The sequence below is a fragment of the Geotrypetes seraphini genome, chromosome 18 (genome assembly GCF_902459505.1).
Source record: "Geotrypetes seraphini chromosome 18, aGeoSer1.1, whole genome shotgun sequence".
NCBI classification, from domain to species: domain Eukaryota; kingdom Metazoa; phylum Chordata; class Amphibia; order Gymnophiona; family Dermophiidae; genus Geotrypetes; species Geotrypetes seraphini.
Genome location: NC_047101.1, coordinates 5,766,793 through 5,781,106, shown reverse-complemented (window position 1 = coordinate 5,781,106; position 14,314 = coordinate 5,766,793). Strand labels below are relative to the sequence as shown.

Sequence of the window (14,314 nt, the reverse complement as noted above, 5' to 3'; positions counted from 1 at the left end):
CTCGGTATGTTTATCATAATCACAAAAGTAAAATAAAACCGTTTCTTGATCATACGTCTCTTTAGCTATAAATGACAATATTATTATTAAGATTTAGACAAAAGGAAAGATTTATAAACTATAAAGAGTTTTATACCTCATGCAAAATTGTCATTTCTTTAACAAGACATTAACTATTTTTTTTTTCTGAGGCCCTCCAAGTACCGACAAATCCAAAATGTGGCCCTGCAAAGGGGTTGAGTTGGAGACCACTGGCTTAACTGTAACCATGACATCCTGTTTGTCTTTGGGAAGCAGAGCTGAGATTGTGATGTCATAATGCTTCATTCCACCAATAAGAGCCAGCCTCATCAGTGATGTCACAATGGCTTGATTGTCCTGTTCTCCCCTCTGCCCTCCCACCCAGCCAGCTGATTAACCCTTCCCCTTAACTCAGTGGTCTCAAACTCACGGCCCGCCAGGTACTATTTTGAGGCTCTCGGTATGTTTATCATAATCAAAAAAGTAAAATAAAACCGTTTCTTGATCATATGTCTCTGTAGCTATAAATTACAATATTATGATTAAGACTTAGTTAAAAGGAAAGATTTATAAACTATAAAGAGTTTTACCTCATGCAAAATTGTCATTTCTTTAATAGGATACTATTTATTCTGTGGCCCTCCAAGTACCTACAAATCCAAAATGTGGCCCTGCAAAGGGTTTGAGTTTGAGACCACTGCTCTAGGGGGAGTGTCTGGCGCAGTGGTTAAAGCTAGAGCCTCACACCCTCAAACCCACGCTGCTCCCTGTGACCCTGGGCAACTCACTTAATCCCCTCATTGCCCCCCGACAGATTGTGAGCCCACCAGGACAGACAGGGAGAAATGCTTGAATACTTGAATAAATTCATGTAAACCATTTTGAGCTCCCCTGGGAGAACAGTCTAGAAAATTGAATGAATAAATAAAAAACTTTTCAGGACTGGTCCAGGAGCCTCCTGAGCTGGAACTGCTATGCCACATGCACCCCTGCCCCACTCGTTGCACCTAAACAGGGGAGGCAATGGATAGGGAGTGATTTTTGCACGTACTCTGTGTGACCAAAGTGTTTGAACAGCCCTTGGGATGGCTCTGCATTGGTCTGTCTGTTCCGACTGTATTCCACTGCTTGCATGGCCTCGCATGCAATCTGATTTAGGCTGCTGAAAAGATCGATCCCACTAAGAGGGAAAGACCAGTTCTATGTAAACATAGAAACATAGAAATTGACGGCAGATAAGGGCCACGGCCCATCCAGTCTGCCCACCCTGATGACCCTCCCTTACCTTTGCCTAGTGAATAGAGCCCACGTGTCGATCCCATTTGGCCTTAAAATCAGGCACGCTGCTGGCCTCAATCACCTGCAGTGGAAGATTATTCCAGCGATCAACCACCCTTTCAGTGAAAAAGAATTTCCTGGTGTCACCTCGTAGTTTCCCGCCTCTGATTTTCCACGGATGCCCTCTTGTTGCCGTGGGTCCCTTGAAAAAGAAGATATCTTCTTCCGCTACGATGCGGCCCATGAGATACTTGAACGTCTCGATCATGTCCCCCCTCTCTCTGCGCTCCTCAAGCGAGTATAGCTGCAGTTTGTCTAACCTTTCTTCGTACGGGAGATCTTTGAGTCCCGAGACCATCCGGGTACTACCAGCTTCGAAGGCAATTTTGAAACTGAGCATCGCCCTCTTTGTACGCAGGTAAAAGATTGTGTACAGTTCTGCAAGAGGAAGACCTTGTCGCATTTCAGCTAGGCAGGATTGGAGGAAGGATTGCAACTATGCATGTACTTTTAACAAAAAAAATCTATGCTTAGTTTGGGCTACAATGCGAGGTCAGACAGACCTCGCATCTAGTCAAGGTACTCACTGACATAGCAGTAATAGCAAAGCAAGTGAGCCCTTAGTTCATCAGAGGCCATAAAAAACTCCACCACCAGCCTGAATGAGTCAATGCCCAATCAAAAGCAGGAACCCCAAAAGAGCAGAAAAAAAGTTTTCAACTTTTAAGATCCTTGAGTCCCATGTCAGCAAGCAACTAGCCTCATACATAGAGCTTCCCCTTTGCGCTGTGAGGGGTGTGGGGGGAAACCTCCCACCCCCCACTGCACTGAAAACTCCCAAAAAGTGAAAAAACTGGAGTTTTCACTGTACTGGGGGGGAGTTCCCCCCACCAACCCCCTCCCGATGGAAGCTTGAGCACTTGTAAGTTTACTGGGGGGGGGGGGGTTTCCCCACCCACACCCCACTCACAGCACAAACAGAAAGCCCTCAAAGCCCAGAAAACGGTGGGGCACCTTTTGTCTTGCTTGCAAATGTCGTCGCGCCTTTGTCCGGCGCGCTTTAGTTACGGTCCCCATTCGCACAGAGCACGAAAAATAGAGAAGAAAAGTGCTCAGCTGCCGATCAAGTCCGTAGCTAGAAGCGCTTCCCAATTTAATAACAGCTGAATAAAACCGCTAACTCCTAGGGTCAATTCGATCCTAATATTATGGTTGTGCTTCAACACCAAGGCTACTGAAAGTCCCAAAAGGCTGGAAGACTGATACCAATTGCTTTTGTCTTTTTAGCCGATACATAGAAACATAGAAATAGACAGCAGATAAGGGCCACGGCCCATCTAGTCTGCCCACCCTAATGGCCCACCCCCCCTAACTACCTCCATGAAGAGATCCCACATGCCAAATAGAAACATAAATATAGAAACATAGAAACATAGAAATAGACGGCAGATAAGGGCCCACGGCCCATCCAGTCTGCCCACCCTAATGGCCCACCCCCCCTAACTACCTCCATGAAGAGATCCCACATGCCAAATAGAAACATAAACATAGAAACATAGAAACATAGAAATAGACGGCAGATAAGGGCCCACGGCCCATCTAGTCTGCCCACCTTAATGTCCCTCCCCTACCTTTGCCCTGTGAATAGATCCCATGTGCCGATCCCATTTGGCCTTAAAATCAGGCATGCTGCTGGCCTCAATCACCTGTAGTGGAAGACTATTCCAGCGATCAACCACTCTTTCAGTGAAAAAGAATTTCCTGGTGTCACCTCGTAGTTTCCCGCCCCTGATTTTCAACGGATGCCCTCTTGTTGTCGTGGGACCCTTGAAAAAGAAGATATCTTCCTCCGCCTCGATGCGGCCCGTAAGATACTTGAACGTCTCGATCATGTCCCCCCTCTCTCTGCGCTCCTCGAGCGAGTATAGCTGTAATTTGTCAAGCCGTTTTTCGTATGGTAGATACGTATGTGGCGCTGTGTTTCCAACGCCTCTCCATATCTCAGTCCCCAGATTTTTATGTTTTTCTGTGGAACTACTTATTCCTTTACAGATGCTTCACAAAACCCAATTTTGTAAGATCTCAGGAGGTGTTACTCCCTCCTTGAAGTTAGGTTGATCAGTTCCGGATATAGAGCAAACTCCTCGGTCTTTGTGTGTTTCCTAGGCATGGTTGACATACGATGTCCGCAGGGCCCCAAATGGCTGTATCATGACGAAATCTGTTACTATGTGGAAAGCGAGGCGACTAAGAGCTGGCCGGATGCTAATCGCTTCTGCAGAACATTTGTGGGCGCGACCCTGCCCTGGCGCCCCTCGATGTCCCACAATGTGAGTATCCTCGTGAGACCTTCCGTATTCAAAGGATGAGGGCAGGAGGGTTTAGAATCAGGTCTGAGGGGGAGGGGGAGCTGTGACAACTTTTTAATGGCTCCAGTCCCGCACTGTTCCCTTTAAGATGAGCGATGGTCCTCCACCTACAGGCCTGCCAGTGGGTGGTGCTGTTTTATTTTCACATTTTCAATAGGGAGGGACAGATAAGCCCTGAAGGACTCCAAGGAACCTGTCTCTAGTGAATGAACACATAGTGTTAAAACACCACCCCCTATTGGCAGCAATGCAGCTGGAGGACTTCTGCTCAGCTTAGAGGGAACGTGTAAGATGCTGGAGTCGAAAGGCAAAACAAAGAAGAACCCAAGAATCTGCCATGTATAGCGAGCAATCAAATCCCAAAGAAAGACTGCAGAGATGATGGTACAGGATACAGGAACTTTATTAGATTCAATAAAGCGTTGTTATTCAAAAAATGGTACACCTCGGTTGGAACGCAGGACACTACACTAGAAAGGAATTTTTACAGGAGATTTTCGCTGCTCTCTAGCTATGAGACCTTTGTTACACTCTTTAACTCCAGTTGTCTCAAGGAAATTTGAGACATAGGACATCTTGGACCCCTGATGAAGAAGTGTTTATCGAAACACGGACCGTGTCGGGTCCTGGGTTCCAACCGAGGTGTACCATTTTTTGGATAACAACATTTTATTGAATCTAATAAAGTTCCTGTAACCTGTGCCATCATCATAAGAACTGCCGCTGCTGGGTCAGACCCAGCAGTCTGCTCACGCGGTGGCCCTCTGGTCAAAGACCAGCACCCTAACTGAGACTATCCCTACCTGCGTACGTTCTGGTTCAGCAGGAACTTGTCTAACTTTGTCTTGAATCCCTGGAAGGTGTTTTCCCCTATGACAGACTCTGTAAGAGCGTCCCAGTTCTCTACCACTCTCTGGGTGAAGAAGAACTTCCTTACATTTGTACGGAATTTATCCCCTTTCAATTCTCCCTACCTTGGAGAGGGTGAACAACCTGTCCTTATCTACCAAGTCTATTCACTTCAGTACCTTGAATGTTTTGATCATGTCCCCTCTCAATCTCCTCTGTTCGAGGGAGAAGAGGCCCAGTTTCTCTAATCTCTTGCTGTACAACAACTCCTCCAGCCCCTTAACCATATTAGTCGCTCTTCTCTGCACCCTTTCGAGTAGTACCGTATCCTTCTTCATGTACGGCAACCAGTCCAGGATGCAGTACTCCAGGTGAGGGTGCACCATAGCCCGGTACAATGGCATGATAACATCTCTGCAGTCTTTCTTTGGGATTTGAGATGCTTGAGTCGAGCATTTCCGAACAGGTGGATTTCTTATGGTCATATCTGAAGGCCCACGTGGTCAGAGTTGATATTAGGAGCATGCATGAGGTGATCCAGAGGCTGAAATTTAAAAGTCTGCATTTGTCTTGTGTTTTAGAACTGGATTGGGAAGATAATACTAACTGGATTATACTGGATCTCAATCTCTCCTGACAGTGACACGTACGTTGGAGGCAGGATATGGCTAATCTACCCCCCCCCCCCCCACACACAAACACACTCCCCCGAGTATAACCGCAACTTAATGTAAAAGTAAAACATACCCTCAAATAAGTAATTAGCAGCAATGTCCTTCACCTTTCCTTGATGAAAAATGAGACAACTTTATTGTGGAATAGAACTGTGAATGTCCACCTCTCTCTCTGTCTCTCTCTCTCTCTCCTTCTCCCCCATCATTACATGCTACAAGCCATCAATCAGGTATTTTTTCAGGGTCGTTTAGGTTTGGAGAGAGGAAGTGAGGTTGATCCTGACAAAGTTTGTCATATTTGCTTAAATTAATTTGCCATAACAGTTTTTGAATTGTGATAGAGATTTATTTTTTTTGCTCTGCACTGAGGCACCGGTTGAACTCTCTCTCACGCTAGACAGAATTAGGGCTTTTGGTTCTACACTTCTCCCTCCGTATTCGCTGTGATAGGGGATTAACAGAACTGCAAATACAGAAAAACCGCAAATAACTTTTTCATATGTTATTCGCTGTTTTCTATTAAAAACCATCGTGAATAGGGTGAAACCGCGAATAACACAGTGGGAGACCTGGCCCTGTTCCTGAAGGAGAGGCAAAACACGGTGAAGAAAGTGCTGGGAATCGGCGATTTCTCTATGCAAGCTGATATCATTTGGGGGGGAGGAACCAGCGAGCTAAAAACCGCGAATTCCGAGGGAGAAGTGTACATTTGGACTTGATATTGCCCGAGTTAGGGGAACGATGCAGGGTTGAGAAGTTCCAGGTTAAAGCCTTCATCACATCCTAAGTGACTGCTGTCTTTATCTCAGAGCCTGTCTGATATTGCTTAGACCAGTGATTCTCAACCCTGTCCTGGAGGAACACCAGGCCAATCGGGTTTTCAGGCTAGCCCTAATGAATATGCATGAGAGAGATTTGCATATGATGGAAGTGATAGGCATGCAAATTTGCTTCATGCATATTCATTAGGGCAGTGATTCCCAACCCTGTCCTGGAGGAACACCAGGCCAATCGGGTTTTCAGGCTAGCCCTAATGAATATGCATGAGAGAGATTTGCATATGATGGAAGTGATAGGCATGCAAATTTGCTTCATGCATATTCATTAGGGCAGTGATTCCCAACCCTGTCCTGGAGGAACACCAGGCCAATCGGGTTTTCAGGCTAGCCCTAATGAATATGCATGAGAGAGATTTGCATATGATGGAAGTGATAGGCATGCAAATTTGCTTCATGCATATTCATTAGGGCTAGCCTGAAAACCCGATTGGCCTGGTGTTCCTCCAGGACAGGGTTGGGAACCACTGCCCTAATGAATATGCATGAGAGAGATTTGCATATGATGGAAGTGATAGGCATGCAAATTTGCTTCATGCATATTCATTAGGGCAGTGATTCCCAACCCTGTCCTGGAGGAACACCAGGCCAATCGGGTTTTCAGGCTAGCCCTAATGAATATGCATGAGAGAGATTTGCATATGATGGAAGTGATAGGCATGCAAATTTGCTTCATGCATATTCATTAGGGCTAGCCTGAAAACCCAATTGGCCTGGTGTTCCTCCAGGACAGGGTTGGGAACCACTGGCTTAGACTGCTCTACGACCATGCCAAAGTGTCCCGAACAAGGCAGCTGACAGCCACTTCGGTGTAAAGATGAGAGAGCTCTGAGGTCATCTCTTGCAGCACTGTGCAGTTTTTCTCTGTGACTATGAGACAGAAATGTGTCTTGGTTTTCATTTTAAACAGCGTGCCATCAGACTGCTTACTGGGCTTGAGCAGTGATAAAGTGGACTGCAACAGTGAGAGCACCTGGATTTGCAAGAAATCTCCTGGTAGGATGAGACCGTCTCTGTGTCTTCCCGATCCCCCAGTTTGTTCTGCTTTCCTCTCCCAGCTTAACCCCATTTCTTTAATGTAACATGTGATTATGCTCTCAAGCTGGAGGCTGGGATTGTAGGTCTGGGGTGGGGGTGAAAGGAGGGTTTAGAAAATCACAGGACGGAATGATAGTTCACCCTTTGGGGAGTTTCATGATTTTGGGACAGTCCGGGATATTCCCTTGCAAGAAAAGTAAACTCATTCTAGAAAAGTTAATTTTGGTCAGATCTATGATACTTCCACTACAGGTGATTGAGGCCAGCAGCGTGCCTGATTTTAAGGCCAAATGGGATCGGCACATGGGATCTCTTCACAGGGCAAAGGTAGGGGAGGGACATTAAGGTGGGCAGACTAGATGGGCCGTGGGCCCTTATCTGCCGTCTATTTCTATGTTTCTATGTTTTAAACTATGGAATTCAAAGCTCGGGGTTGGTAACTTAAGGGCAGATATGCAGTGAGAATTACCTAGATAGCAGAAGCTCCTATCCTGGATAAGTCCTGCTCACCGGTTCATCACCAGATTTCTACTACCCAGATAGCGCAGCTGAAAATCCAATCTGACCGCCTAAGTACTGTCGGGGTACACTGAAATCTGCCGATTACCCCAAAATGGCAGTATACGGTGTAAATGGGGGGTGGGTAGAGGGGTCCTCCCCCATACCACCCCCTACAGGAGCGCAAATACTTATTGGTTTACTAGGGGGGAGGGTTCCCCCCCAGACCTCACTGGTTCTGGTTCAATTAGAGGACCGCAAAAGAGGGCCTTCCAAGCCATTAACATCAGTGCCCAAAATCTGTGTAAATGTCCGGCTTTGGCGCATCTAATTGCCTCCTTTTTTTAAATGTAGCTTCTTTGCTTTCTTTCCGAATAAAGACTAAACATCACATGTTTCTTTTTTACTTATCCTTTTGACCAACTGCTTTTTTTTTACTGAAATTTATGGGGAATTTAGAAAACATCTAAAAACACATCTGTTTCTGAAGCATTTAGGTAGTTAATTTGTAAAAAAATAAAAATAAAAAAATTATGCTATGCTCTAATCAGATCTTTTAGCCATTGACTTTAATTCTCTAATTTTCTTCAACTTTTATTGTATTTTAAATGAAGTGTTTTTAAATGATGTTAAACCGCATAGAACTTCACGCTTTGCGGCATATAACTAAATAATACTAATATCACCAGGCCCGGATGGTATCCACCCTAGGGTACTAAAAGAACTAAGAAATGAGATAGCGGGAATACTCCAACGAGTTTGCAACCTATCCTTGAAAACTGGAGAGATCCCGGAGGACTGGAAGATAGCAAATGTTACACCTATCTTTAAAAAAGGGGTCAAGAGGAGACCCGTAATTAAAAAGTGCACATTTAGAAAAAGTTAGGATGAGACAGGATGCCGCGTCGACACTCGCCCACCGACAGGGCTTACGCGCGCCACCTTAAAACAGTTCCTGTTAGCGCTCTGAGGGGGGGGGGGTGTTGGGGAACCCCCCACTAAACTCACAAATGTTCGTGCTCACTTTGGGGGGGGATCACCCCCTACACTGAAAACTGCCGATTACCCAAACACCGAAGGAAAACGGCAGTTTCCAGTGTAATGGCCCTCCCCCCACACTTGTAAGTTTACAGACCCCCCCCACTCACAGCGCCAACGAGAACCGTTTTAAGGCGCGCATAAGTCCTGCGCAAGATTGGCAGCACACCAGTGTCTTGCGCGCTTTCGCCACGGAACCGATGCTGAGGTCAGTGAACCATTGGTTTTATTCAGCCTGGCACTGTGATCTTATGAAGTTTTATTTCTTTAATTTTGTAAATGTCGCCTACGAACCCAAAGCAATCAAAGCAGTAGAGAATTGGGACCGAGTACTAGGTGTTTGTACAAAAGCGTTTTTAGCGCTGGCCACGGCATAGGAATTCTATGAGTGTCGGAGCTGTTACCGCCACGGCCAGCGCTAAAAACGCTAGCGCAGTTTTGTAAAAAGGGGGGTGGGGGGTTGGTACAAAACCAATAACAGGCCTCAATGTACGTCTGGCGGGTAAGGGGTTTGCTCAGTGCGACGCTGAGCTTCTGGAAGACGTGGACTACGGCTCTCAAGTTTCCAAGTTTGCTGTTTCACCAATTCAGATTATACACCAGTAGGTTCTCTTGCCAGCTCTCAGATAACACTCGGAGCCCGTGTCTAGTGCTGTATTAATCTTCAGTACCTTCTCTTTCAGACGGCAGCTTCTTTGAAATAGAAAACATGCTGCTTATCTCCAACACGGACTATGTGATCGAAACCTATAAAACTCTATATGAGGCTTCGGGGAACTGTGTAAATCTGATGGAGAAATGCACTGGTATCGTGGATCAGGAAGGGGTTTTCTACACAGTCAACGGAGGGCTGTTAGCACAGAGCATCACAACTCAGGTCAAGCTTCATGTTAAAGCAGGTAGCGTGTCCCGGCGTCTTCCACTAAGAAAGATGGAACAGCTGCTAATGGTCAAGCTAGGAAAACAATCAAGGTTAACTGCATTTGAATTAGAGAATGACACGGGGACAATTTTTTTTCCCATCCCTGCCCTGTTCCTGCAAGCTCCGTCCTCGTCTGCAGAAGACTCAAACGCTTTCAAATCCTAAGTAGCAACACTCTAGAGCTCAGATTGTGACATCATAATGCCTCATTCCACCAATGCCTAAGCTCCGTCCTCATCTGCACAAGCCTCAGACACTTTAAAATCATAAGTGTTCGAGGTTTGTGTGGTTAAGGCACCAGTAGGGGTCAGACTGCGGAATAAAAACAACCTTGGTAAAATACGGGAATTTTCCACTCTTCGACCAAGGTAGGGTTACCAGACGTCCCGATTTCCCCTTTTCAAGGACATGTCTGGGGGTCTGGATGGCTTTTTTTCGAAACCCGGCACTTTGTCCGGATTTTGAAAAGCTTCCTGAAAATCGTCGGGCAGGAGGGCGGGGCTTGGGTGGAACTGTGCGGGCCTGGGGAAGCGGGTCTGGGGATCCGGATTTTACTAAAGTAAAAAACTGGTAACCCTAGGTCAAGGCAAGCATCTTAATTCTCATGTCTGACCTTTCTAAAACTGGGTTCTATATGACCTAATAAACTGAGCTACAAGCCCCTTCCTTCAGGTGACAAGTGCATGATGAATCAATACTGAACACCTGTTTCGAAGATTTAGCTGTGAGAAACCTCCAGAACATTTTGAACCAGGAGCTGAGCCTCCAGCTTCACCCTGGTACATCTTTCCTTCATATGTTTTATGATCGAAACAACAGACATCAAAGTGTTTCGAAAAGAAATCAAAACATTTCTATTTAAAAAACACGTCCTCACTAACTAATCTCCTCCCCATTAGCACAAGCTCTCCCTCACATGAATAACACATTAGTCAACTCCAAGAACCTTACCTTTCAAAAACTACTCTGATTCCTAAATAAGCACCTACCTTCAGTATCCAACAAACCTCCTCCTTCATTATTAGGTAATTTTTCTTCTGTAACCAGTATATACCGATATTCTCCACTGTACCCCGTTATCACTCTATTCCCTACTAGGAAATTCTTTCAAAAAATCTAGATCTCTCTTAATTTATAATCCTCTACCTTACCATGTAAAGTACATGAATCACTGTTATGTAATTCTCTCGGTAATCATTGTTACGTAATTCTCTCGGTAATGTCCAGATCTCTTCTAATTTGTAATCCGCCTAGAACCGCAAGGCACAGGCGGAATAGAAATCACTAATGTAATGTAATGTAATGTTTTACTGTTGATGGCAGATCCTCCGCTGTTGTATACCGTCTTGAACTGAAAAGGTATGACGGGATATAAATAAATCAATTATTATTATTATTAAAGCTGTTATTTACCTGTGCTTTCCAGACTGTAAGGTGAACTTTTATGGCTTTACTTGTGATCCATGTCCACCATGTCCCGGGAACGTCACCTGCAATCCCTGGACAGGACTGTGTGATAACAAGATCTGTGAGGAGGTGATACAAGCAAAGTGTAGAGGTAAGTGAGCTAGCAGGCAAAAAAAATGTAAAAGCTTAAATTATGACACTACAGATTAAAAATATATGTGGTATTCCTAATTATACTTCTGATCAATACAAAGCAAAAAAAACCAACAAAAAAATAACCTTAAACAAAATTAACTCCTTCAAGTCTACTGAGCTGCTAAGTCGCCCAGTCCTAGAAGCAGGATTGCTTTAACCATTAGACAGACTAGGCGTTTGCCTAGGTTGGCAGCTTCTGGGGGGCAGCTACCTCTACCCTTGGGGAGGTGGTCAGATTTCAAATAGCCCATTTCCACAGTGTCCCTCTAGACCAGCACGGATGGCTATTACACACTCCCACCAGCAGATGGAGCCTTAAAGTGGACTGTGGAAGCCACTCTGTTCTCAGTCTCAGCAGATGGTAGAGTGGTATGACTGAAGTCTACAAAATCCTGAGTGGAGTAGAACGGGTACAAGTGGATCGACTTTTCACTCCATCAAAAATGACAAAGACTAGGGGGACACTCGATGAAGTTACAGGGAAATACTTTTAAAACCGATAGGAGGAAATTTTTTTTCACTCAGAGAATAGTTAAGCTCTGAAACGCATTGCCAGAGGATGTGGTAAGAGCAGATAGCATAGCTGGTTTTAAGAAAGGTTTGGACAAGTTCCTGGAGGAAAAGTCCATAGTCTGTTATTGAGAAAAACACGGGGGAAGCCACTGCTTGCCCTGGATCGGTATCATGGAATGTTGCTACTTTTTGAAATTCTAGAATCTTGTAACTCTCTGGGATTCTGGAATCTTGCTATTCTTTGTTATTCTATATGGAATGTTGCTACTCCTTGGGTTTTGGTCAGGTACTAGTGACCTGGATTGGCCACCGTGAGAACAGGCTACTGGGCTTGATGGACCATTGGTCTAACCCAGTATGACTATTATGTTCTTAAGGGTTAACATATGGCTCCAGTAAAAGGAGGATGGATTGAAAGCAATGGAAGTAAAACCCAGATATCTCAATCTATCCTCTTTTTTTTCTGGAGCCATATGGTAACACGCATGATGTCACACACATTCACGCATGCTCCAGGACCTCCAGACGCGGCCGGAGCTTGTCGGAGAAGAAGAAAGGAGGTTTGCGGGGGTCGGGACTGAGGCTGAACTGGGAGGTGCTGTGGCAGAATGGGGTGGAGCCGAAGGTGGGGCTGGAGGAGGAACAGGGCGGGGCCAAGTGTCCAGATTTTTGTGGCCTGAAAAATTGTAACCCTACACAGAAAGTACCTGCATATAATACAGTATATGTTTACCAGTTTGGTATATCAAATACATTACTCCCACTTCTGTACTATTGACTTGATATTCAGCCTTCAGTGACCGATGGTTTTTAAGCCGCTGACAGCCGTAGGCTGTTTAGGTCTGCAGCTAAATTAAGGCCACTCCTCAGCAGGCTCGCACAGTCTGTGTCCCATCCATGGTAATTTGGTTCAGGATGGACTGGAGAGGGTTTTGACGGAAACTCCAGTAATTTGCAATGTGAGGACAGTGCTGGGAAGACTTTTACAGTCTGTGACTCGCAAATGACAAGATGGAGCGGGCCTCGTCAGCAACTCCAGTTGGAACCTAAGGATGGCGCCAGGTGGACTTCTATGCTCTGTGTCCCAGAAATGTCAAAGAAAGACAATCGTGAATCATGAACGAGAGCGACTGTTGGTCAGACTTAGGGTTACCAGACGTCCGGACATGTCCTTTTTTTAGGGGACTGTCTGGGCGCCCAGATGGGCTTTCCAAAACCTGGTAGTTTGTCTGGGTTTTGGAAAGCCCCGACCTCCCGCCACGGATGATGTCACGGGCATCTGCGCATGCTCGGAGACCCTCTAGATGTGGCTCAGAGGTCGGCAAAGAAAGATTAGGCTGTATGGGGGCGGGGCTAAACAGGGCAGGGCTGGGACAGAATTGGGTGGGGCCATGTGTCCGTGGAAACATCTGGTAACCCTTGTCAGACTGGATGGACCTTTCAGATCTTTATCTGCTGTCAATTACTGTGTTACTATATTCAATGTCGGGCCATGCCCAGGCTCCATAACTGTGGTCACCCGGAAGTTAACTGGATCTCGGCTGAATTAGACCAGTGTGCAGTTAGCTTGGTGGATACAGTGAAGATCACGCACCGACTATTATTCCATAATAATTTTGCTCACCCTTCCCCACTGCTTTTTTATTCAGATAGCAATAGCCATTCAGGGATTTAAATGGCCTGGTATAACATATATATATTTTTTAAATTCTCTATTCATTTTGTAACTTACATCAAGTACAACAAATGGTTATTTTAATGTATTCACTGGTGACCGTTGGCTGTCCTACTTACTTTGTGAATTGGTCCATTATATTTAATTTTGGAGGAGTGATGCCGGAAAGCTCAGATATATTTTTGCCCTCTCTAGACCCATTGTCAGAACAGTGCCCAAGCGACTGGTTACCGTGGCAAGATAACTGTTACTACGTTGAGAAAGCCCAGCGCAAGACGTGGCCTGAGGCGCGGCTCTGGTGCCGACACTTTCTGGAATCGGACCTTGTTAAAATGGAAACCAACGAGGAAAAGGTGAGGGGCTGAAAAGCTCCCGAGTCGGGAAAATCAGCTGTTTGAGCTAAGAGGGTGACCTTTACGCCTGATTTATTTGGAAATAGTGCCAGAGAGGACAGACTGTACCTTCTGTACTATGGGGTGTTTGCTGCTACAAAATCCAGAGCTTGTCAGACCGAGGCCCTATTTCTGCTGTTAGAAAAATGAGCGTCACCTTAGGGAAGAGCTGACTCAGCACTTTTCCATCTCTCTCTCTCTCTCTCCAGGACCACATGATGACCCTGCAGACATCGAACACCTGGGTTGGTTTGCATCATAAATCCACCTCAACCGGATGGACTTGGGCAGATGGCAAGAAAGTGCCAACTGCGATCACGGGGCAAGGAAGTTTCTCGCTCATTATTCTCTCTCTCTGATCCCAGCAGGATTGGGAATTCACTAATCGTGTCCCTCACATTTCAGGCTACCTCCAGCGGCAGGCAGGGAGGAGAAATGTGGCTATGTCGCAAACCATGAGCTGAAGGCAGACGGATGTTCCCAAGCTATGCACTGGATCTGTAAGCGAAAAGCAGGTAAAAGGAGTTAGACTAAGGCCCCGAAGCCCATCCTCTGCCCACTTTCTTTCCTGGTGCAGAGCCACAGACCCACATTGATCTCTGGGGTTTC

General features: G+C 45.7%; 1 protein-coding gene across 1 annotated transcript in view; it reads left to right on the top strand.

The window, feature by feature from the left end:
• Nucleotides 1–14,064, top strand: part of LOC117351820 (macrophage mannose receptor 1-like) — a 38,517-nt gene extending 24,453 nt beyond the window's left edge. The window contains exons 5-9 of the mRNA XM_033927663.1: nucleotides 6,938–7,023; nucleotides 9,285–9,500; nucleotides 10,950–11,081; nucleotides 13,509–13,666; nucleotides 13,915–14,064. Of these exons, the coding sequence (XP_033783554.1) occupies nucleotides 6,938–7,023; nucleotides 9,285–9,500; nucleotides 10,950–11,081; nucleotides 13,509–13,666; nucleotides 13,915–14,064 (742 nt within the window). The remainder of the gene's footprint in view (nucleotides 1–6,937; nucleotides 7,024–9,284; nucleotides 9,501–10,949; nucleotides 11,082–13,508; nucleotides 13,667–13,914) is intronic.
• Nucleotides 14,065–14,314: the final 250 nt, after the last annotated feature.